The 21,932-nt window shown below is 38.4% G+C and overlaps 2 protein-coding genes across 2 annotated transcripts; both read right to left on the minus strand.

The window, feature by feature from the left end:
* Positions 1–5: 5 nt before the first annotated feature.
* Positions 6–19,128, minus strand: trpm6 (transient receptor potential cation channel, subfamily M, member 6). Its single transcript, XM_043238898.1, is given in 41 exon segments — positions 6–762; positions 1,428–1,537; positions 1,654–1,705; positions 1,777–1,982; positions 2,061–2,143; positions 2,717–3,018; positions 3,102–3,167; positions 3,251–3,301; positions 3,393–3,415; positions 3,504–3,568; positions 3,668–3,711; positions 4,332–4,397; positions 4,400–4,451; positions 4,527–4,603; positions 4,687–5,612; positions 5,764–5,896; positions 6,304–6,494; positions 6,703–6,817; positions 6,991–7,165; positions 7,307–7,555; positions 8,440–8,568; positions 8,681–8,782; positions 9,313–9,468; positions 9,864–10,092; positions 10,878–11,125; positions 11,237–11,353; positions 11,445–11,585; positions 12,625–12,678; positions 12,778–12,912; positions 12,995–13,095; positions 13,169–13,241; positions 14,258–14,381; positions 14,485–14,659; positions 14,750–14,921; positions 15,071–15,195; positions 15,603–15,816; positions 15,934–16,105; positions 16,470–16,508; positions 16,644–16,723; positions 17,144–17,212; positions 19,017–19,128. Coding segments are annotated over 40 exon segments (5,640 nt in total). The 5' UTR covers positions 17,147–17,212; positions 19,017–19,128; the 3' UTR covers positions 6–697.
* Positions 19,129–19,280: 152 nt separating this feature from the next.
* On the minus strand, positions 19,281–21,883 carry wu:fa19b12 (uncharacterized protein LOC560551 homolog). The gene is made up of 2 exons (XM_043238903.1): positions 21,306–21,883; positions 19,281–20,029 (listed from the first exon to the last, which is right to left on the minus strand). The coding sequence occupies exons 1-2, from the start codon at positions 21,690–21,692 to the stop codon at positions 19,874–19,876; spliced, it is 543 nt and encodes a 180-aa protein (XP_043094838.1). The 5' UTR covers positions 21,693–21,883; the 3' UTR covers positions 19,281–19,873.
* Positions 21,884–21,932: the final 49 nt, after the last annotated feature.

Raw genomic sequence — 21,932 nt, forward strand, 5'->3', positions numbered from 1 at the left:
TGCAATTTGTCTTCATTTCATTTTATTATCGAACAGTCGTGTATTCCAGTATTGAAACATATTGTAAGATTAGAGTGATCTTTTGCAAATCTTCTATTCGTAAACATAAACCTCACTACATTTGTTTAGATTTATGTTTCATTTAGAAAACTGCCATTGAATAAATTGACTTCGGCATCGGACACAGAATGTGATTTCTGCCAGTGAAGTAAGAAGTACACACTTACAACTAAACAATTAAACATAAATGTATCTTTTTAGGATGTTTACTTTTTTCTTGAAAACAGGCCGAACTCAAAGACAAAAATACTAAATTACATTTTGTACTCAAGGGGCTCAAGGACTCATATTTTTATTTCTTTTTAAACATAAACATATATGTTAAACAATGTTTACACCATTAGTATGTAAACTATACACACATGAATAATAAAAGAATAAAAATTTTGAAATGGAACACTGTCTTCCTTATGAAGCATCATCTACGACCAATGCAAAAGTAAATGTTCTGTTACTTTGAGCAGCTCTTTACAATTTATATATATATATATATATATATATATATATATATATATATATATATATATATATATATATATTCATTCAGTCAGTAAAAACGCGAATAGGGATGAGAGACCGAAACAGGATGCGAACAAGACGATCTCCCAGGAAACTGAGTCTGCTTCCAGGTTAGAGGTTAAACTGTGCTGCTGGTCTCAAAGGCAGATACCGCCTTCTTTTGGCTGCCGCAACTCCTCAAATCTAAAAAGCCAAACACAATATACTCAGTTGTGATGCATATTCATAATTTATCACAGAGAGATGCTTTTCTTATGATCCGAAATGAAATTTGTGGATTGTACATGAATAATTTGTTTTGATTTGATGCAGTTCTTGGAGAGGACGAAGACGAATAAAAAACAAAGCACCTTTGAAATATCAAACAAATGTGGCGGAGTGGTTTTCGTTTGTTTGTTTATTTTTTATCCCTGTACTTCTGAAGCAAAGCCTCCCTCTTGATACAAACAACAGGCATCTCATATGTCTTCCATGAGACAGTAATTAATATCTAATCAAAGTCAACACTCTCTAACGCACAAAGAACTATTAAATATGTAATCAAAGAGAACACTCCACATGCCACAAAGGAAACCACGCCCCTCTTCTGCATGCCTTTGCTGTCATGGAAATGAAATAATTTCTGCCTCATTAGAATTTTTTTCTAAACCTTCAGGCTTAATTAGATGGCTTTTTCCTGTTCATTTTGAAGTTTGCTCTTTTCAAACGAACTATCACATCACTTCTAAAGTTGGGAACCTGGAGGTATGCCATGTGGACGTATCTGCGAGAGCTGCCACTGCAGGGAATGAAAAATAGAAGAGTACTGAAAGTTCAACCCTCAACCTGTGACACGAGTGTTACCTCACCTGAGAGACCGAGCTTCTTGCAGCAGGAGTTGCAGGTGTGCTTGAGAACAAAGCTTTGGATTGCATCATCACCCAAATTGGCAGGTCCAAACGCCATCTCTCCAGAGGAGCTACAACAGGAGCGAACTTTACTTAGAAGCAGCGTAAACAAGCGCGTTGAGAAGCACAAACCTTAGCTAATACATTGAAGCGTTTCAGATGCTACACATTTGTTGTGCCCGTTTACCTTTTATCATCAATTCTGATCAGTGAAGGGTCTGTGAGGTCCGCTCCCACACCTTCAGCCAAAAACAGAGAATCGATTCAGCATCAAAACCATGCAGGCACTTAGAATAAGCCCATCTTATACCTTGTAAATCCAGCACCAGCAGTTCCCTGTTGGTGTACTCGTATGTCCAGTGAGAGAACGCTAGTATTGCTTCTTCCAGACCAGTGGAGGGTGAGATCTCCTCTCCTGTATTATTGTTGTATTTTCTGAAATGACCGCTCATGTTCTTCTCAACAGTCAACCACTGGCCGTCAGAGCGCCAGTGCAGCAGAGAGACATCCAGAAACCTGCACACATACGCACGCTTATGTATACGTAGCCATGAATTTCTTGATAATAAGACAGAAGAGACTTATAATGCTGACCTAGGACTGTAGGGCACAATGCTGGGTTTAATTTGGTTGAATCGCTGCATGAGTTTCTGTGCTGCTCTCTGTTGTTGGATTTCCTACAGGGTGGAGAGAAGTTGGTCAACAACAACAAAAAAGCAGAGAACAATAATGAATAATAAAACCTGCAAAGTGATATATAATAATAAATATGGTATATAAATAAAAATAATTTTTTAAAATTTTAATTCTCTAATGTCAAAGGTTTGGAATTTTATACAATAAGGCGAAAATATAAATATATTTTTGCAATTTAAAAGAACTGTTTCCCATTTTAATATATTTTAAAATGTAATTGGCATAACAATTTGTCTGAAATCATTGAAATATGCTGATTTGGTGATTAGTCATTATTGATTATTATTGGAGCTCAATTTTTATTGATTAAATTATTATTGGTGCTTATTATCAGTGCTGAACCCTGCATAATATTTTTGTAGAAACCATGACTAGTAGTGTATCGTGGTCAAACCTGTTACTCAGCAAAAACGTAATAAAAAAGAGATATGTTTTTGGACACTGCTTCTCGGCTGTTTCTGAATGATAATGTGACATTGAAAATCAAAGTAATTGATTCTGAAAATTCTGTGAAGAAATTTACAGTTTATTTACTTAAAATGTAAAAACTGTACCCGCAGACAGAGATGAAGTGAAGTGCTGATCGGGAACACTTTCTGCCAGATGCGAACCACCTCTGGCCTGAAGGCTTTCACCACATACACTGATCCCAGCTTCAACACATCACCTTCAGCCCAGGTACACACCACCTTGGTGGCTCTGCGCAGACCCCCATCCAGCACCTCCTGGTGGGCTAAAGGCTGAAGAACAGCTGTACGTCCGTGCTGAATCCAGGTGGAAATTTTAGAGGAATGATCTTGAAGTGAAGACCCTGCTTCTGTCTCTTCAAGCGTATAAATACAAACCTCAACACCACCTGTACAGGGCAGAGGACATTTATGCAAATAACTAAATCTGGCTAACACTGGTTAAAATGAAAATTATGGTTTAATTATTTACCCAGTAATGACACAGGGGTGAAAGGTATAGAGTGTGCCAGTCTCATAAGGTTGTTTCTCTCCATTGCTGAAAGGAAAAAAACACCAAAAGAGATCAATTGTATCTAGAGAATAACAGAAACAAATATAAAAGCAATAATTATTACGCACCTGAGAAATGCTGGCCTAAATCTTCAGTCAACTTAAATGTAGAGCCCTTTACTAACATCAGACACAGAGCACACTAAAATCAAACCCATGCAATTTACTCACAACATTAACAGTATAACCCATAAAAATACAAGCAACTTACCTTCTTGTGTCATGCTGCTTACCCTACAAGTAGTAGAGAAATTAGGTGAACAGTTAGAAACATATTCTCTTAGTAATTAACAAGTCACATCAAATCAAAAAATGAACTTACGAGGGTCTCTGACTGATAGACTTGGCCCAGCTGCTTAGAAGTGGCTGCCCGGAGGTCACCGTGTTCTGAGGAGAGGTCATAGCATTCGGCCCATCAAATATCTCACAAACAGAAAAAGAAATCACCTGATGTCAGCTATGCAGGTCAACTACGATGGGCCTTACCAGCCAAGAAGGGGCCAATTTTGTAAAATCCACTTGGTCAATATCTATTAAATAGAAAAAAAAGTATCAGAGTGTTATTTTGCAGGTTGTTTCAATTTCATTTCAGGTAAAAAATCCAGAAATAAGCTGAAATGTATCTTTAAAAATACAAATTCTAAATAGACTGCTCAGTAGCTTAATATTTAGAAATACAAATATCATTATTAGAATTTCAGGGTTTCAATCAAGATTTTACATTTGCTTGCAATGCAAAATGACATTACATAAGAAAATGATAAAAAAAAAAAAGTAAGCTTATAATAACAAGAACAAATATCTGGCAGCTTAATTCAAAGGGAACACAGGTTTCTATACCCCATTAACGGCTACTTTTTCTTGTTTTAAACATAATCTCACTTAACTGAACTGGTCTAGTTTCATTGTCTTTTTTAATTATATGCATCTTGATTCAAGGACATTATGATATTTGTTTTGGAAAACAAAACAATAACGAAGAAGATACAAATTTTTGCAGCGGCTGCAAAATTTTAGCAGCACGACTGTTAATTTAAGACTTTATGCTCCGATTTAGCCCTTAATTAGTGAAGGGGGTATATTAAAGCTGTTTAATACCTTTTTTAGACCTGCAGAAACCCTACATTTGCATCCTAGTTTGAAAACATACTTAGCTGGGTCAGACTGACTGAGGTTCTGAATCTTCGGTCAAACAGGCCTTTTACTTTCCTCCTCACTTTTTGCGTGGGTCATACTCATGCATGCATCCCCGTGTTTCATCTAGTTTTACCTTAGAGACAATGGCATAATTTTTACCATCACTAGGTTCTGCTTCAAATTAAACAGAAATAGAAAGTTGTCTTACATTCTCAGAGGTTCCTGCTCTGGTCTTTACAGACTTCTTCCCAAATGACCTTTGTCTCTTAAAGATTTTAGATAACCCTAGAGCCACATATATCAATGGATTAATTAACACAAATTGAGATGAATATATAGTGTGTGGATATGGTTTGCATCCATAATACCTCTCTGGTCATGGCTGTGTTGGGGAGGCACCAGAAGTGTCATTCTGCCGTGCTCTGATGTCGAGGCATCAGGCATGGCCATAGTCTCCACGCTGGCCGAGAGCGAGCGGCTCTGCTCCAGATCCAAGGCCCATTTCCTTCCTAAAAGTCCTTGAGGTCGTGTGAGGTGTCCAGCATCATCAAACCTGTAGAAGGCCGGGTTTCTGATCCCCACTGATCGATCCCCATCACTGTGGGAATCTGTAAGCAGGAACGTATGGCTGGAAGATCTGGACATTGTATGCGAGTCGTCCTCATCATCCTCTTCCTCCATGGACTCCTCATGGCTGGGCTGAAGCTGTAAGTCTCTCATTAGAGGCATGGTGGGAGAACTGGCACGTGATGGCTCCCCAGATCCATACATTCCCTTGTCCCTCCATCCAACGCATATTTGAGGTAAAGAGAGATGGCATACACTTTCTCTTGAATCGCCACGCTGTAGGGGCCACCTAAAACTACACTCTTCTTCTTCTGGGCTTGCCAACATGCATTTGCTCCTGACCTCAAAGGGTCCAACGCTCGTCCCCGGTGGCAGCTCCAGGGAAGGACGCTGCCGGCCAGGCCCCAAGCCTCTGAGTAAGGAAGGTGGCATACTGCGGTAGTGCTTTGGAGACGGAAGCGCTTGGCTGGGGGTGACACTTCCACCAATGCGGAGACAGCAGCTGTGGGACACTTGCTCATGCCGGCATGCAATTGGCTGGCTCTGACCAAGACGGGCCACCTCTTGCTGCTGGTTGTCTGTGGCTGAGAGGAAGTTTAGAGTGTCGACTGCTAAAGCAGACAAGTCCTGCAACTGACCCAAGTGACTATCTAAAGTGCGCATATTGTCTTGGATGATACTGATCTTCTCAGCAACCTCAACTAATATTCCAGCCATCTCTTCAGCCCTAGAAACAAACACCATAGACATTACAGGTAAACCTAATCATTTAAAAAATGGAAATTCAGATGCATATCTGTATTTGCAAAGTTTAATTATCTGACAGATTGACTAGAAAACAAATGATGTAACTTCCTGCTACATCAAGATGCACTCACTTGTCAGCTGCGGAGCGAATCCGGTTGATTTCACTGCCTTGTTGACTCTCCTTTTTGTCTCTGAAATATCCAGCGACACACTTTTCTTCAAACTCACGCAACTTCTTCAGATCATTAGGGGCCAGGAGTAATTCTGTACACAAACCAACAATACACTTAAATATGTGATAGTACTGTGTATTAAAAAAATTAAAACAAAACAAAACAGAATGCTCTTTTTTGTATTGGATCAACCATTAAAGCAGATTCATTTTTATGCAAAAAATTTTATGCAAAAATTTTCATTTAATAGTATAAACATTTTATATTCTAAATGTTCATTAAATACTTGACACTGCTGCTAGATGTTCTTTATTTGTGTTTTCTTGTTGCAGCTGTTATTGTAAAATACATGAACGCTACATGTCATTGTTTACTTTTCCCCTTTTTTTTGGTTTTGTAACAATTCTGTCATTTATGCAAGAAATGTCAGTTTTGTCACAAGACACAAAACAGAGGGCTATGATGGTTCATAAAAAATTCACACACACACAAACTTACTCAGACCAGTTTTTCCACGTTTGGATGCCTTTCTGTGCTTTTGCCACATTGAGCTGAGGCACAATGTAACATGACTGAGAAGGATGAGGGGGGGCGGCAGCCACGGCTTCTCCTGATATGTCATGATGTAACGATAGCGGTTGTATTTCCACAGCTTACGGGATATGGAGCTCATGTCAAAGTAAACATTGCTGTGAAGTAAATAATAATGCAAAGTAGGTTAAACCATCACAAGACTCAACAATACATCAACACCAACTCCTGCAACAATCTTCCACTCTGGATGCAACGGTGCATGTTAGTCCATCATCTCACCGGAACAAAAATCATCACATTGGAAAACAAATGAAAGTATAGGTGCTTGATGCTTATGCAAAGTCATAAAGATGAAGTGCATACTTGAAGAATGCAATGAGTACATTGACCATGATAATGTACTGAACAAAAAGGTAAACGGCCTGCAGGAAGGGGGTGAGGAAAGCTCCAGGGACACAGGTTTCAGCTTTACTACATGCTGTCAAAATATAGCATAAGACAACAAATGTTATTCATAAAAGTATATCATTGTAATAATAGAGCAGATCGTAAAACAAGAGTAAGCCATAACTTGACAACCAAAAATTAGGCAAAAGGTTTGTTTGTATCAGATAAACTGGCCAGATTGAAGTGTCCATCTGACTTACTCACCATCAATCTCTCCAGCATAGACCTCCCCAAAGATCATCCAGTAGGGCTGAAAGACTACATCTCTGAGCAGATTCCAAGATGGATCCTCATTAGGGGACAGGATGGACTTCCTGGACGTGCCAAAACTGACCAGCACAATCGCCATTATGACTACGATATAGAACATGTTGCTCATCTGTGGGAGTATATATACACATTTTAAGTGATATTTTCTATTTTTTGCAAAACTTATCACAGTATTATAAAACAACTGTACAAAAAAAACACAACAGCAGCAAATGTTGCATATAGACTGTGATTATGTATTGATGCACACCATTTTAGTGATCATGGTCAAGTAGGGTCCTGCATGCTGATTGACAGCAAAAAGGTCCAGAAGCCTGACAGACCAGAAGATAAAATCCAAAGAGTAGACAATGTGGCTGGCTAAGCGTGTTTCTTGGCGCCACCGGAGGGAGACCCCGACCAGGAACAGGAGGATGCCCATGAAGTCATTGATATTCCAGTACTCACTAAACCACACCTTCAGCTTCTTAGTGAACTTCCTGGGCTCTAAAACCAATACCTAGAAAACACATGGCACCTATTATCATAACAGCACTCTCAAGACATACTATGTCAATTAGTGGCTCTGAGCTAATGGGTTGTGATCTAGTTGTGATCTAGAATTAACCAACAGGTTTGTTTTAAAAAGGGTCACAAACCACAGAGTAAAAATGGCAAACGAAAAGGTCAAACACATCCCATATCTGTTGTCATTGATTACAAATATCCTGCAATCAAAAGTACAGTACAGTGGCACAAATTTGAAAAACCTAGCTAAATTAGAGATGGAAAAGTAGGAAATGTCAAAATATCTGACATATATATGATTGAACATTAGGAATAAAATTTTATATGCACAGGAAAATGTTGAAATATTAAAATATTTTAGAAAATAACTAGTACATTTTAATAAAGAACTCCAAAAAAATAAATGCACAGCGTTTTTTATTATTTTATTTGATAAAGTATTGCTTTTAAATATTAGCAATGTTTTGTTGCTGATTTAAAGGAGAGGCTTTTTTAAATGTTATACTTAATTTTTCTTTTACATTTACTTAGAGAGAACCAATAAACAACCATTCAAACATATAGTCAAGGTCAGAACTCTGTTAATAATTCCCACAAATGCACTGCTGCTGGGTTGATAGATAACAGTAGATGGGGAGTCGGAAAGCCGCATTCTCAGGGTCAAGCTTGAGAACAGCCTAATCAGAAAGAGATAGCACCTTACTGAAGACCTTTGGAATCCAGCTTGGTAAAGATAAGACATTTCAAAGACATACTTTCTTTAATTGCCAGAACAGCTGCAAAGGATACTAGGCCAATTATTTGCAGACACTGATTATCTCATACTGTATTTTTTTTTTAACTACTGAAGAGGGGTGTGATTTCAAGGGCACTCACCTCTCGTGCTTTCTCTGCTGCCATGGTCAGGATGTAAGTTATGACCAAGCACTCCTGAATGTTGGGTTTCTCATCCAACCTCACCAGCACAGTATAAGAGAACATCATCAGGAAACCCAAGAACGCCATCTGTGTGGACAAATCAAACCTTCAGAGAAAGAAGGTTTAAAAGACAGGCAGCTGGAGCGAGAGGGTGTGAATAGGTTAAGTGTGGTGGAAGTGGAATTAAAGAAAAACCTACTGTGTGAAACCAGAATTTGACCACTGGAGCTGTATAGAAGTCATACACCTTTCTGGTCCAGGGACAAAGACACCTGCTCCCTCTCTCCTCATCACACTGAATCTAGAAAAAGACCATTGTCAATGTAAACTATGTAAGCTACAATACAGAGAAATAATATTAATGCAATCGACCTAAATCCCAGAGTGAGCATTTAAAGCAGCAGATGACAAAATTCTCTACATATATATACATATATATATATATATATATATATATATATATATATATATATATATATATATATATATATATATATATATACACACACATATATAAATATGCATGAAACAACACATAAAGCAAGGGGAAAGCAATATTTTTCCAGCAAACTATCAACATGCATTCTGAGGGGTTCCACCCATAGGTATCTATTGAAGCTACTAGTTTTTCTTCTAAATAAATAGCTTTGTGTAGTTTTTACAGTGTGACCGGTGTTGTTTGATTCATAAACAAATTACTCAAATTACTTAAAAAGAGTGGTTAGTTTCTAACTGAATGTGCTCACTTACTACAAAAACATGTTTGGTGTGTTAGCAGGACTGCGAATGTTTGTGAATGCTTAGCGAGTGGTGTCTGTGTAGATTCCTTACTGTATTTGCTGCCCCTTCTTGCTCTGATGCCCCAAGGCTTCCTGGGTCCCACCCAAACTGCAAGGCTTCCTGGGGCTGAGGAACGTGGGACATCTCTGCCTGACTCTTAAACTCTAGCATCTGAATGGCCGCAGGCATCAGGATACTGCCAATAATCTGGGGAGAAAGGATGTGGTTTTGGACAAAAAATAAATAAATAAATAAATAAATCTGGGTCACAAATGTGCTGTTAAATGTCAAGAAAAAGAAAATCAAAAGAGTTCAATCTTTGATACATATTTCACAAATATGTTTGAAATATAAGATCTTCTGTTTTATTGCTTGGAAAATGTGCACATGAGTCATTTCTTGTTTTTATTTTGGGCTCTTTGTTGTGCAATTACTCCAGAGGATACAGCTTTGTAACTGCAGAAAGTAAATGACAACCAATTAAAAATGTCTAACTATTGTCCAACTATTAAAAAAAAAAGTTTATATTACCTTTAATGTGAAAAATGAGGATTTTTAAATAAGTTACACTTTTTAGATACAATCATTTCAATTCAACACACCTTGAACCAGGAGTTCTTGCTTAAGTTGAGCCGGCCCATCCATAGGTCTGTGAGGAGCATCTGAGTGCAGTTGTGAGCCACAAAGGGGCTGAGTCTGGAGGAGACTGCCATTTGCAAACACGTAAAATTACTCCAGTCCTTCATCTCCCAGGTCAGGAGCTTCATAGCCATGCGTTCATTCTCTCTGAAAGCCTGATCCAAGAGATCTACAGCCAACTGTCCAAACTCTCTAAAAGATCAATACAACGCAAAACATTGCATTGTTTTAACAACTTCTTTTATATCACTAAATTTCAAATTCAAAATCTTTAAACACATCTGAATCTTTCAAGATTCAGTTACTTCTAATCCACCAAACAACTCCATTAAACAACATTTAGCTACAGTGGCCCAGTAGTGTTCAAATTAACAATAAAATCTTCTTTCCGTTGTGTTTGCGACTTGCTTCTATAGTGTTGCAGCTTATTTCCATTTTGATGTACTAATTTTGTTGTGCTGTGGCTTGTTTCCATTCTGATGTGCTAATTTCATTGTGTTATTGAGACTTGTTTCCATTGTGTTGTGGCTTGTTTTCCACCATTTTGCACTAATTTTATTGTATTGCATCTTTTTTCCATTCTGTAGCGCTTTGTTACCATTTTATTGTGCTAATTTCGCTCTTTTGCGACTTGTTTTCAATGTGCCATGCTAATTTCATTGTGTTAGCGACTTGTTTCCATTGTGTTGTGATAATGTTGTGTTGTCTTGTTTCCACTGTGCTGCGGCTTGTCTCCATTGCGTTGTGCTAATTTCATTGTGTTGCGACTTGTTTCCATTGTGTTGTGATAATGTTGTTGTGGCTTGTTTCCTCTGTGTTGTGCTAATATTGTTGTGTTGTGGTTGTTTTCGTTGTGTTGTGCTTATTGTTTTGCATTGTGGCTTGTTTCCATTGTGCTAATTTTGTTGTGTTGTGCACTACTGGGCCACAAGGTGTTTGTATTACAAGCTTTAGAGTGAGGCAAAACACAAACTGACAGAGAGTTCTTCTTCAGCTCCTCTGCCATGCTGTCACCCATATTGCTCTCTCTGGCTTCCACTGCCATAACACGGTAAAGCTTGCAGGCCACAACCGCCCTGGCCATAGCCTGCTCGCCATGCTGCCACAGGAACATCGCCATCTCTTGCCGATGCTTGAGCACTGCCCACACAAACAGGTCGTTAAAAGTGCATAAAAACTCGGGGCTCGGGGTTGACTTCACGTCCTGAGGCGCTACCACACCCTCCTGCAAAGACACAATTCTGGGTGTTTTTAATAAATGGAATGATTGTGAATGTATTTATAAGCATGTGACTTAATATTGCAGGTGTAAACAGAATGGAGATGTTGAGAGAACCTGGTGTCTGCATGGTCGAGCAGTTCTGTGGAAATGGGAGCGAGATGCAGAGGTCTCTGGAGTTGAAGCAGCTTTCCTGGCTTTGCTGAAAGGGCTGGATGTCTCCTTACCACCCTCCTATCCCAGATCAAAAAGGCTTATTAAATTAGAAATGGAAACTCACTGTCAAAACACAGAAATGCATGGATTACTGGAAAAGAGAGCAGACCTTAGCTGGGTTATGAATGCGACTGTACATGGCTCTGAAGCTCTTGCGTGTATATGTGCTTCGATATGCTCCACCAATTAGGTATTCAATCACCATTCCAATGTCAATTAAAGATATCCTATAAACAGCAGGCAGACGAGTCTACAACACAGAAAATGCTTATGGAAACACCATTTTAGGCCTCTTGGTAGATTGACAAACAGAGCATTTTAAATCTGGCCTATAATAAAAATTAATGAAACAGAATACATTCTGGGGTCAAGAAAAATATAGCTTGGAGTCTGAGTAAAATTATTTTATGTTTTGAAAGACGTCTTCAGTACTCACGAGGCAGCATTTTTCATATATATAAAAAAGTACAAAAATGTTGCAAAATTTTTATGTAAACTAAAATGTATAACTGTTTCCTATTTTAATGTATTTTAAATTAAATTGAATTACTCTAGTCTTCAGTGTCAAGTGATGCTTTAAAAACCATTCTGATATGCGTATTTGGTGCTCAGTAACTTAAAGGAACTCCTATTCACCTAGAGTTAAACAGTTGAGTTTTATCATTTTGAAATCTATTCAGTCGATCTCTGGGGCTGGTGATAGCACTTTGAGCTGCAGCTTAGCATAGATCATTGAATCTGATTAGACCAGTAGTATCTCACTCAAAAAAGAGTGATCATTTACCTATTTAAAACTTGACTGTTTGTATGTGGCTAGGAACCATACTCAAGGAAGTTCACTGCTGTACCATGCAGTGCTATTATGCAGTATAGTTCCTAACCATATCAGCCTAGAAAATATCAACTTTTCATTTTCCGTCAGTCTTAGTACACAATGTAACTATAGAAGAGGCAAGTATTAAATTGGAAAAATACTCTCTTTTGTCATTTTTGAGCAAGATACTACTAGTCTAATCGGATTCAATGATCTATGCTAAGCTATGCTAAAAGTGTTATCACCAGACCCAGAGATGGGCTGAATGGATTCAAAAATGGTTTTCAATTATAGGTGAGTTGGAAAATTAGCCTATTTTCAAAAAATCGTGGCGTGTTCCATTAATTAATTGCATCTATATTGCATTTTGGTTTAATGCATCCCCAAAAAATTCAAGCAATAACTGCCTGTCTTGCTGTTGACAACCCAGACAACAAAGAACAGAAATACCTTCAAGGTTGCACTTCACACAAACCTGTTTGGCATCCTCAATGATGTGTCGAAGAAAATGATCTGAGGAGCCTTTATGCTGGAAAATACAAATGATTTATTATAAGAGATATTATCCTCAGAGATACTCGCTTATATCAGAGACAAAAGCTTCCTGCAAGTGGGAAATGGGCATTACTATATTGTAGAGCTGTTCCAAACGAGAAATGGTCAGGAAGCGCCTCATGGTCATGCCATTCTCAATCAGCAGCCTCACAAAACTGACACGATCCATTACCAATGCATTCAACATGGTCTGCTCCAGAGATCCCACCTATCAAACCCAGCACTGGATTATACACGTCTGCTCTAACTCATAAATGCCTTAATTCTGCCTATAAAAATCATAGCTGTACCTGCCATTGTTGTCCGTAAACCAGAATGTTGTCCTTTGCCACATCAGCTCTGTCCCAGGCCAACGTGATATTTAGCTGCTCCTCAGGGGAAGCTCTGGTACCTGCATTTTCATTTTTTGGTTGAACAACCACATTAATCCAACATTTAATTAATATGATAACAATATTACATACCTCTCAGTGATGTAGTCAGGATTGCCACATCTGCCTCTTGAAGGTCCTCAGATTCAGAGTCAAAAATGGTGATCTAAAATGAAAAATCGTCTAAGTATGACCTCATTAAGAAAATCATTCCGTAAAGGAAAACGAATTTTAACCAACACAGATGGCCAGCATTAAAACAGATTTGTAAACTAGTCGCACTGCTGTGGTGTCATGTTCAATATAGCCAGCAGTTATTTATTTTGTTTGGTATTAGTATGAAACCACCAGCATCCCATGCCAATATATAAATGCATGTAACTCTATAAGACACCCAGAGGAGATGTTCTTCTCTTAACATGCCTTTGGCATTTCGTCTTCACATGAGTGATTCATACCCAATCAAAGAATCTGTGTGCCTGGGGACCAAATTAATCCCTTCTACTCGATTAATATGGAAATACGTTTCATGCGCCATCATTCCAATTATTCTGTTCTCTCTCAATTTAGAAGCTCAGAGATGTGGGATGGGTGTGGTAAACTACAACATTCCGTTTGATGGAGGCTTAGCATCAGAGCTTTCGGCGTAGTGACAGAGACCGAAACACAGCAGGCATCTTATCACACAAAACAACCAGTGTTTACCGCCAAGTAGGAGGAGAGAGGAAGAAGACAGAAGAAGAGGAAACAGCCAGAGAAATGCAGAAGGGGATTTGAATATGTTGCACTAGGTTCACAGCTTAGAGGACAAGAACTTTGCTGATGAGTGAAGAGTTCGAGATTAAGTTGAGACTGACTGGTATTTCCTGAACTGACGATTAGCATCTTCTTACTGATCTGTATCTCCCGAAAGAGAGTGAAAATGTCTTTTAACATTTTAGTTTACATTTTGGTTTAAGTAAACTATAATAACCACGATGAGCACATGACTAAAGAGGTCATTCGTCATCATTCACTATATTTTTCTGTAGAGTGACACAAGAGACATAAAACCAGCAAAGCTATGTAGGAAAGCAGTTGTTTGGACGATGGTCAATGGCCCTGTTGAGCAGCCATTATACAAAAATTTGTCATAATTGAACAATCAGGGTCATGGGGTCCAAATAAAGTTATTAAACTTACAAGCTCTCTATATTCCATGCATTCCATGAGTATGCTGAAAAGTTCAGAGGCCTCTTGTATGTCCACAACAAACATTTCCTGAATCCTCAGCAGGACATCCTCTTTTATATCGGAATCCAACTTTCTATGACAAATAAACAAAACATGCATACAGAAACAGGTCAAACTATTCAATATAAAAGAACACAAGCAATATCTAAATTCATGTACACTTATGTGGAACATGCCTTTCTACTGCTGTTTGTTTGTGTATTAAAGCCAGCAGATCTGCAGCTCTGCCTGTTCCTTCAAACACCAGCACTGGCACGGGAGAACTTCTGCGCACATACTCCAGCACCACTGAGAGTACGGCAGGACCCCCTTCTACTACAACACACACTAAGGGCACATGATGAGGAAGCCCTAAAACCAACACACATGCACATATATACATCAGACATACGCTTATCTTTTATTTCAAAAGACATGTCACATTCGTAAGAAAGCACTTACTAGGGTGGATTTTCTGAAAGTGTGTATGTCTTTCTAGCCTTTTCCTCAAGTCTATTTGGCAACCTGATTTACCCATGGTCCCATCATCAACTAACAGGAAGTGTGAATGCATGCCGTTCAGGCTGGCACGTTTACTCAGAGGATTGCCTAGAGCCTGGTAGTGCCTTAAAAGCTAGGACAATACAGCCCAACATCAGTACAGCAAAACCAAAATACAGAAAATATAAATAGAACATAATACACAAACAACATACAAATAATAACTGAACAAAATAACAATTATTTGTTTCAAAATGTCTTTGTTAAAAATGTCAAACTCACATCCCGGCCAATAAGGTCACTGTTATTCTCAATAATGCCCCAGGGTGGGATCCCTACAACATTCCTCTTCCTGTGGTCATGTGACCCATACACTTTTACAGCGTCACCAACATACTTCGACACACCTAAATACAAGAAGAAATAATGTTGCGTTCTTACTTTAGAATAAAACTATTGCATGAATGAATGAATAAATTAATGAATGAGGCATTAAAAATTATTTTTTAGTATTTTATATAAATAGATGAAAATGAACACTTTTAATACACTTGAAATGAGGAGTACTGCCTTGGCAACTAAGTGAAATCAATAAAAAGAAAGATAAAAAACTAAATTATAGAAATATAAAAATTAACACATTATATAAAATATGTACAATAATAGGATGTAAATAATAATAAAATAATAGCGATAGGGTAATAAAGAACAATCTGTCATTGATATGAAAGAAGTTAGATTTCCTTTTTTTCACTAGAAAACAGGGCGACAGCAAAAACAAGACATTTAAAGTACATGTAATCCAGCCACAAACCCATATTGATCCCGTCAGTCAGTATCCATGCTCCAGTGCTCTCTGCGGCTTTGATGAGCCCTGTGCTGAAAGCCTGGCATACCCGTGGAGACAGAGGGAAGTTGTCTGTCCCACCATGCACAGAGATCACCAACTTGGGCATCTCCATATGCCATTCTCTAAGCATCAGTTGGACCAGGGGCTCTGGTGGAGTGTCGCAGGAAAGACGCACATACTGTAGAGAAAATAGCACTTTATTGTATGAACTATGCACAACTCTATATTATAAATACACTGTTAACATGCATAAACACGTCTGCCTGATAGGTTTTTCCTCCATGTAAGCACCAACCTTGGCACGACATGTGCGCTTTGTGCTTCCCTGGAAGTCCAGCGATCCGAAAGCATCAGTGGGGCTGACGCTGGTGTGCTGCAGCACTGACCATTCCTCTTCATCAGGACCATGCCCCAGCAAGCCAGAGTACGGACCCACATGCTCCGCAATCAGCCTCCCACAGCAACATCTGAGAAAAGAGATTCAGTGAACCAAGCAGAATGAGAATAAGAGAAAGGTATGAATGCTTGTTTCTATTACATAAAAAAATAGGTAGTTTACGTTTTATAACTTAGTCTCAGTTTCTCACAATTCTGAGAAAGAAAACTGAATTGCACAAATTTTGCAAATCTGACTTTTTCCCTCAATTCTGCGATTACATAATGAAATTCTGTTTTCTTAAATACAAATATTAAATATTTTTTAACACCACAGTTTTAAAAAATTACATGACTGTGAGCTTTATGCACAAAAATGATTAAAATGAAAAAAAAACATTTTCATGGTACTAAATAAAGGATGAATGATGATACTGATGATCAAAAAAATAATACCTTACTAAGCTCTGGCACACTTGACACACTGGATAACACCTGCAAATAAGCAAAAGCTGGGTTCTTATGGCTCCTTTAAGACAAAATGAATAACCTCAGAAGCACATGATAAACACACATTATCATTGCTAAAATATTATATACAGATATGATGAACAAGATTATTAAGCACACCTGTGATGATCACGTGAGGCTGGCAGAAATTTCACACATTCTCTCTTGGAAAAAGTGGCCTGGATCCAACTGCGTCTAGACTGAAGGGAAAAACAACTGTACTTGTTAGTTATACTATACTATTTTAATGAGCTGAGATTAACCACCACGTTAGAAGCATGTTATGCTATTACTATATAAATTACTTGACCTTCAGATAGGAACCTGATTAAAAAAAAATGCTCATTTCAGAAGAAAATGTACTCTCTATATTATACATACGCACATATTAAACGAAAACGAACATTTTAATAAATACATACATAGTTTGTCTAAATCTTTATTTAAGGCTGCTCTATGCAGCATTAAACAGTCTATGTAAAGACATCTACATAGAAGACACTTTTATATACTCTTAAGCTTGTTTGTGTTTGTTTGTGTGTGTGTGTGTGTGTGTGTGTGTGTGTGTGTGTGTGTGTGTGTGTGTGTGTGTGTGTGTGTGTGTGTGCAATGCGACGTACCATTTCTCCTCAAATCTCCTTCACAGCTCAGTGAGTCAGTCATGAATACTTTTAGACAGTCTTCTCAGCCTTGCAGATAAAAAAACCCCAATGGATTAGTGTGAGGTGGAAAATTACGTCTATACATCCTTTTCCGGGAATTATTATTTGAAAATACAATAGATGAGAAACAATATTCCTAACTTAAAATAACGCCATCTAGCCGACCAAACAAATAAAAGGGTGGAGGGCGTCCTCGCAAAAAAAAAAAAAAAAAGAGACTGAAACATACAGTACTTTCACTTACTGTACTACAACCTGAAGAGCCACATCTGTTGAGAAATAAATATGCGCGTTTAAACGAAAAGAGGTCGCAAACAGCTACAACTACAACGCACGCAAAAGAACAGTGCTGTGTGGAATGGGGAATGAGAAAAGTCAAACGCAAGTTTTAACATGTCTTGGAGTAAAGCCCTGTAGGATACAACTTTTCGTTTCACACCGAAAGGCGGCTACTAAGCTAGCATACGCTCAAGCTCTGCGCGGCTGTTCTTTTACCTGTGTGATAGCGTTGCTTTCCCAGTCATGTTTTTCATAAATTCAGCGAATTTTTTTATTTATTCCTGCATTAAACGCGCATAACAGCGGAGATGCGATCAGCTAGGAAGTGGGTGGTCTCTTCCAAGGGCTGTAAAGTGTCGAGTGCGGACACGCAACTGGAACTTTAATGCGAACTTGTGTTTGTTTCTGGGAAGCTCGCGTTTATTTGGAGACCATTGCAGTTGCATAACAAATGTAACTTCATTTTTCACATTCTTCCTGTGGTAATTGCGAAATGATTCTCTGATGTTGTGATATTTTAGTATATTTTTTTCTCGCTTAAACCACTTTGCACTGGTTTCAAAGGCAGCGAAGCGAAAGGAAAATAATGTTCGTCGATGACTAACTAAACGCGGTTAACGTTAGTCAAGAAGGAGCGCAAATAACTAGGACCGGCGGTGCAGCCAGTCCTCAATCACGAGCTCCTACCTTTACAAACAAACGATGTTTAGTTATGAAAATGCCAATCGCTGCATAATAATTAGCTAATATAGTTGCATATAGCAGTTAATGGCTTTTATTTGCACAATAGCTGCTCCCATTTAAAGTGATACTGTAACTAGTAAGATGATTTGTTCACACCAGATTCACTAGTTATGTACAGTATTGTTTCCCACTGTTACAGCGCCGCCTTCTGTCTAAAACCGGATGCTTCCGACGGGCTCACCGAGTTTACTGATAAGATTAACGTCAAATTATCAGATATACACTAGTCGACATTTGAAGCGGATCAAAACATTTCATCAAAGCGGCCTTAAACCTAAACCAAAATGTGTTCTTGTCAACTTCGAGGGACTTTTTTTTGATGTACTTCAAATGCTGACTACGATTAGCTGATTGCGGCTAAATATGCAGTCGTTCTCATATCAGTTTATGTCAAACACATGGCATAAACATTACTGTAGGCCGATCATGCCAACATACTTGCATTTGATTTACTTACGGTATTCAGGAATCAGAAAAAGTTTGCTATAACAAACGTAATGCATAAAAATAATCGGTTTTTACACTTTACATAGCAGTAACATTCTATAACGGCATATATACGAATATATTTAGATAAAATATGTAATAAAAAATAGATTGATTCTCACATGCTTCCTATTTTATTCCTATAGGTCAACCAAAAAGATACATGTCGTTATCCTCGAGGCTAAAGCATGTCTCTAAATTACTAAATTGTTCATTAGATTAAGTCCTAATAAGCCATTAGTTTCATGGTTTATGTACATCCCATTTCCACATATTCCCAGAGCATCACCCAAAAAAGACAAAGTGTCAAAACTTTGCTTACCAATGCAGTATTTTACTAGCATTCTTATTTTAGCTTAGCAGATGAGCAGGACTATCTCTACATGCTGATCACTGGCGATGCGATCTCCTGATAAAGTTGGCATGTTCTCAGCCCTTATTCCCTCCTAGATCAAAGGTCATGAGCACCTGACACAACAGCATGGGATCGGGTATGTTTCACTTCCTTTGGGTGATGAATGGGTAAAGAAATTACTCACAGTAGCGCTTTACTTCATAAAAGAATTAATCATGAAATTGGACAGTATGCAATGATACTGCGAGCCAATCGCAATATAAAAATACATTTTATTGTTGTTGTGCAATTTCAAAAACACTGCGATTCTGCCACAGGAACATTCAAAGCACTTGCTGTATCTACTAAGATCAGAAGTACCACGTACTGTTATCACAAACTGTCAAAATAATTATGTTGTTCAGAGAAAAAGAACAAAGCCCTAAAGTTGACAAAAACTAAACACCTAAAGAATAAAAGTGTCTAATACCTACTGAACACCATTAACATTAAAAATCAGACTCAGTGCAAGCAAATAACATATACTTGCTTTCACAGCTATACTGAAAAAAAACAAAAACAAAATACACATGATTAGTTCACTGTGCTTTCACACTTATGAACACTTGACCGACAGGACAGGAATATGAGGTCACGTGACCATCATGTGTTTCTACCAGAACGGAAGCTTCTGTTGGAGGCCTCCATGCTGTTCACAGCACAAGGCTTTGTTTATATGTTCAGTTAGTGCAGACCAGGGGGAAATCGCCTTGTCATATCCAGTCAGGTAATTTGGCGATACCTAGTCAACATTTTAAGAACGTCACTGTGCATTGGGGATCTCCTCATGTTTCCATCGCCTCCAAGTCTTTGGTGGAAGAGGCTACATGGGAACCAGATGAGGAATCGGTCTCCAGGAGAGAGAGATCCAACTCGGGCAGTGGAACCCGCCAGAACTGGAAGGAATTGAATGGAGAGAGGTCCTCGTCTGTGTGCATCGCCTAGAGAGACACGAGCAGAGCTGCTTTTACTACAGTAACAACCTGCATCCGACGGGAGATTTGTACAATAGAAAATGCTTAAACCTGAAATGTCAAGTTTAATAGCCTTTACAAATTTTATAGTAGTGTTTAAAACCTGACAAAACAGCAGACAAATGGATGGAATGGTAAAACGATGGATAGAATGACAGATAAACATTAAGAAAAATATATAAAAAAACGACACATATTAATGTCCATATACTTATATAACATAGCATACATAAACATACAACCTATATAATCCAACACATAGCTAACAGACTTATTGTACAATCAGGTACATCTAAAAAAAAAATTCTAATTTTTTTTGTTATTTTAAAAACTTTAGAATCTTTTATATATTTTACATTAATTACATGTAAAGTAAAACATTTGTTATAATTTTGATTAGAGCTTGCAGATCATAAAAGTCAAAATATTTCCTTCAATCAAAAAAAGAACAAGTATTGGTAAAGCAGAAAAGTTCAAGTTCTTCAAAGTTCTAGTTCTATGTTAATTTCTGCACTAAATACTTGGTCATCATTTTAGCATAAACTTCAGCATCAGTGAGGAGTGAATGGAAGAGATTGGTCTGTGACTGCTGAAACACTATTGAGCCTTCAGCTCGTCTGTGTTGTTGGATTCTTATCTTTCTCCTGAAAATATACCATAGATTACACATGGGCTTCAGGTCAGGCATGTTGACTGACCAATCAAGCACAGTAATATAAATGGTCAGCAAAGCACTTGGAAGTAGTTCTGGCACTGCATGGGAGGTGCTAAGGTCCTGCTTAAAAGGAAATCAGCGTCAGAACAGCCACTCCTTTCAGTAATGACCTTCTGTGACTTAAACTCTTTGTGTTAATGATCGTCTTCAGGACCATTGCCAAATCAGTAGTCTTTCCCATTATTGTGGCATCAAAATACCCAGAATTTTTTACTGAGGGTCATTTATTGAAACTCAAATATAAATATTGTAATATTTTGAAATAGTGGATTTTGACTTAAGCTGTAAGCTCTAGTCATCCATTTTTTATGTAATGAATATACAAGAATATAAAAGTTTCACTCTTTGAAATAAGTTTTTTCACGATAATCTAATTTTTTGAGATGCACCAGACAGATCTGCTCAATGGTGGCATATTGGTCACGTACTGCCATCTACTGTTCATCTACAAGCATTACACATTATTTTACCTGACGCCACAGTAACACGAGGGTCTGCGCTCAGGTACTTGCTTGTGTGAAATTTTACCTTGTCTCCCTTCGCGATGTTATTTTCTTCGCCTGCCTGTTTATCTGATTGCGTCTGAAGCGCGCGAGACGAGCGTCGCGTAACAGGTCTACCAGCATCATCATCATCCTCGAATGTTCTGGACTCGCACGCGGTCCCGTCTGCCAGCACTGAATTAAACCCGTTTGCGGGGACCTTTCTCGGTAGGTTATGCGCATCCAGCGAATCTTCGACATAGCTCGGTCTTTTCCGGTAGCGTTGTTCAGTCTTCGTTAACAACGACGACGGAGTTGCGTTTTGGATCACGTTCACGCCTCCGACCGGTTTGTCGTTGTCGGAAAGAGAGCGAAAACATCTTTTATGAGGGATGTCGGGATGCAAAGCGTTTTCAGCTCTGCGTTTGGTCATGTGTGCGACCAAAACTCAGCTTCTATTTAAAAAAAAACTCGGTAAGACTTTTTGTTTTAGTACGCAGAGGTTCTGTTTCTCAGCTGTTTACGACAGTCGTGTTGTGTCCGAAGTTGAAACGCGTGTTTGAATAGAGCGCCCTCTGTGGCCAGAGAGGTCAAACAACAACGTGCCTTACGATAAGCGCCCGTTTATCTACTACCTTCCAAACAATTATTGTGGGTTTTGTACGCCAAATTA

This window comes from Puntigrus tetrazona, chromosome 5, assembly GCF_018831695.1.
Source record: "Puntigrus tetrazona isolate hp1 chromosome 5, ASM1883169v1, whole genome shotgun sequence".
Lineage (NCBI taxonomy): Eukaryota > Metazoa > Chordata > Actinopteri > Cypriniformes > Cyprinidae > Puntigrus > Puntigrus tetrazona.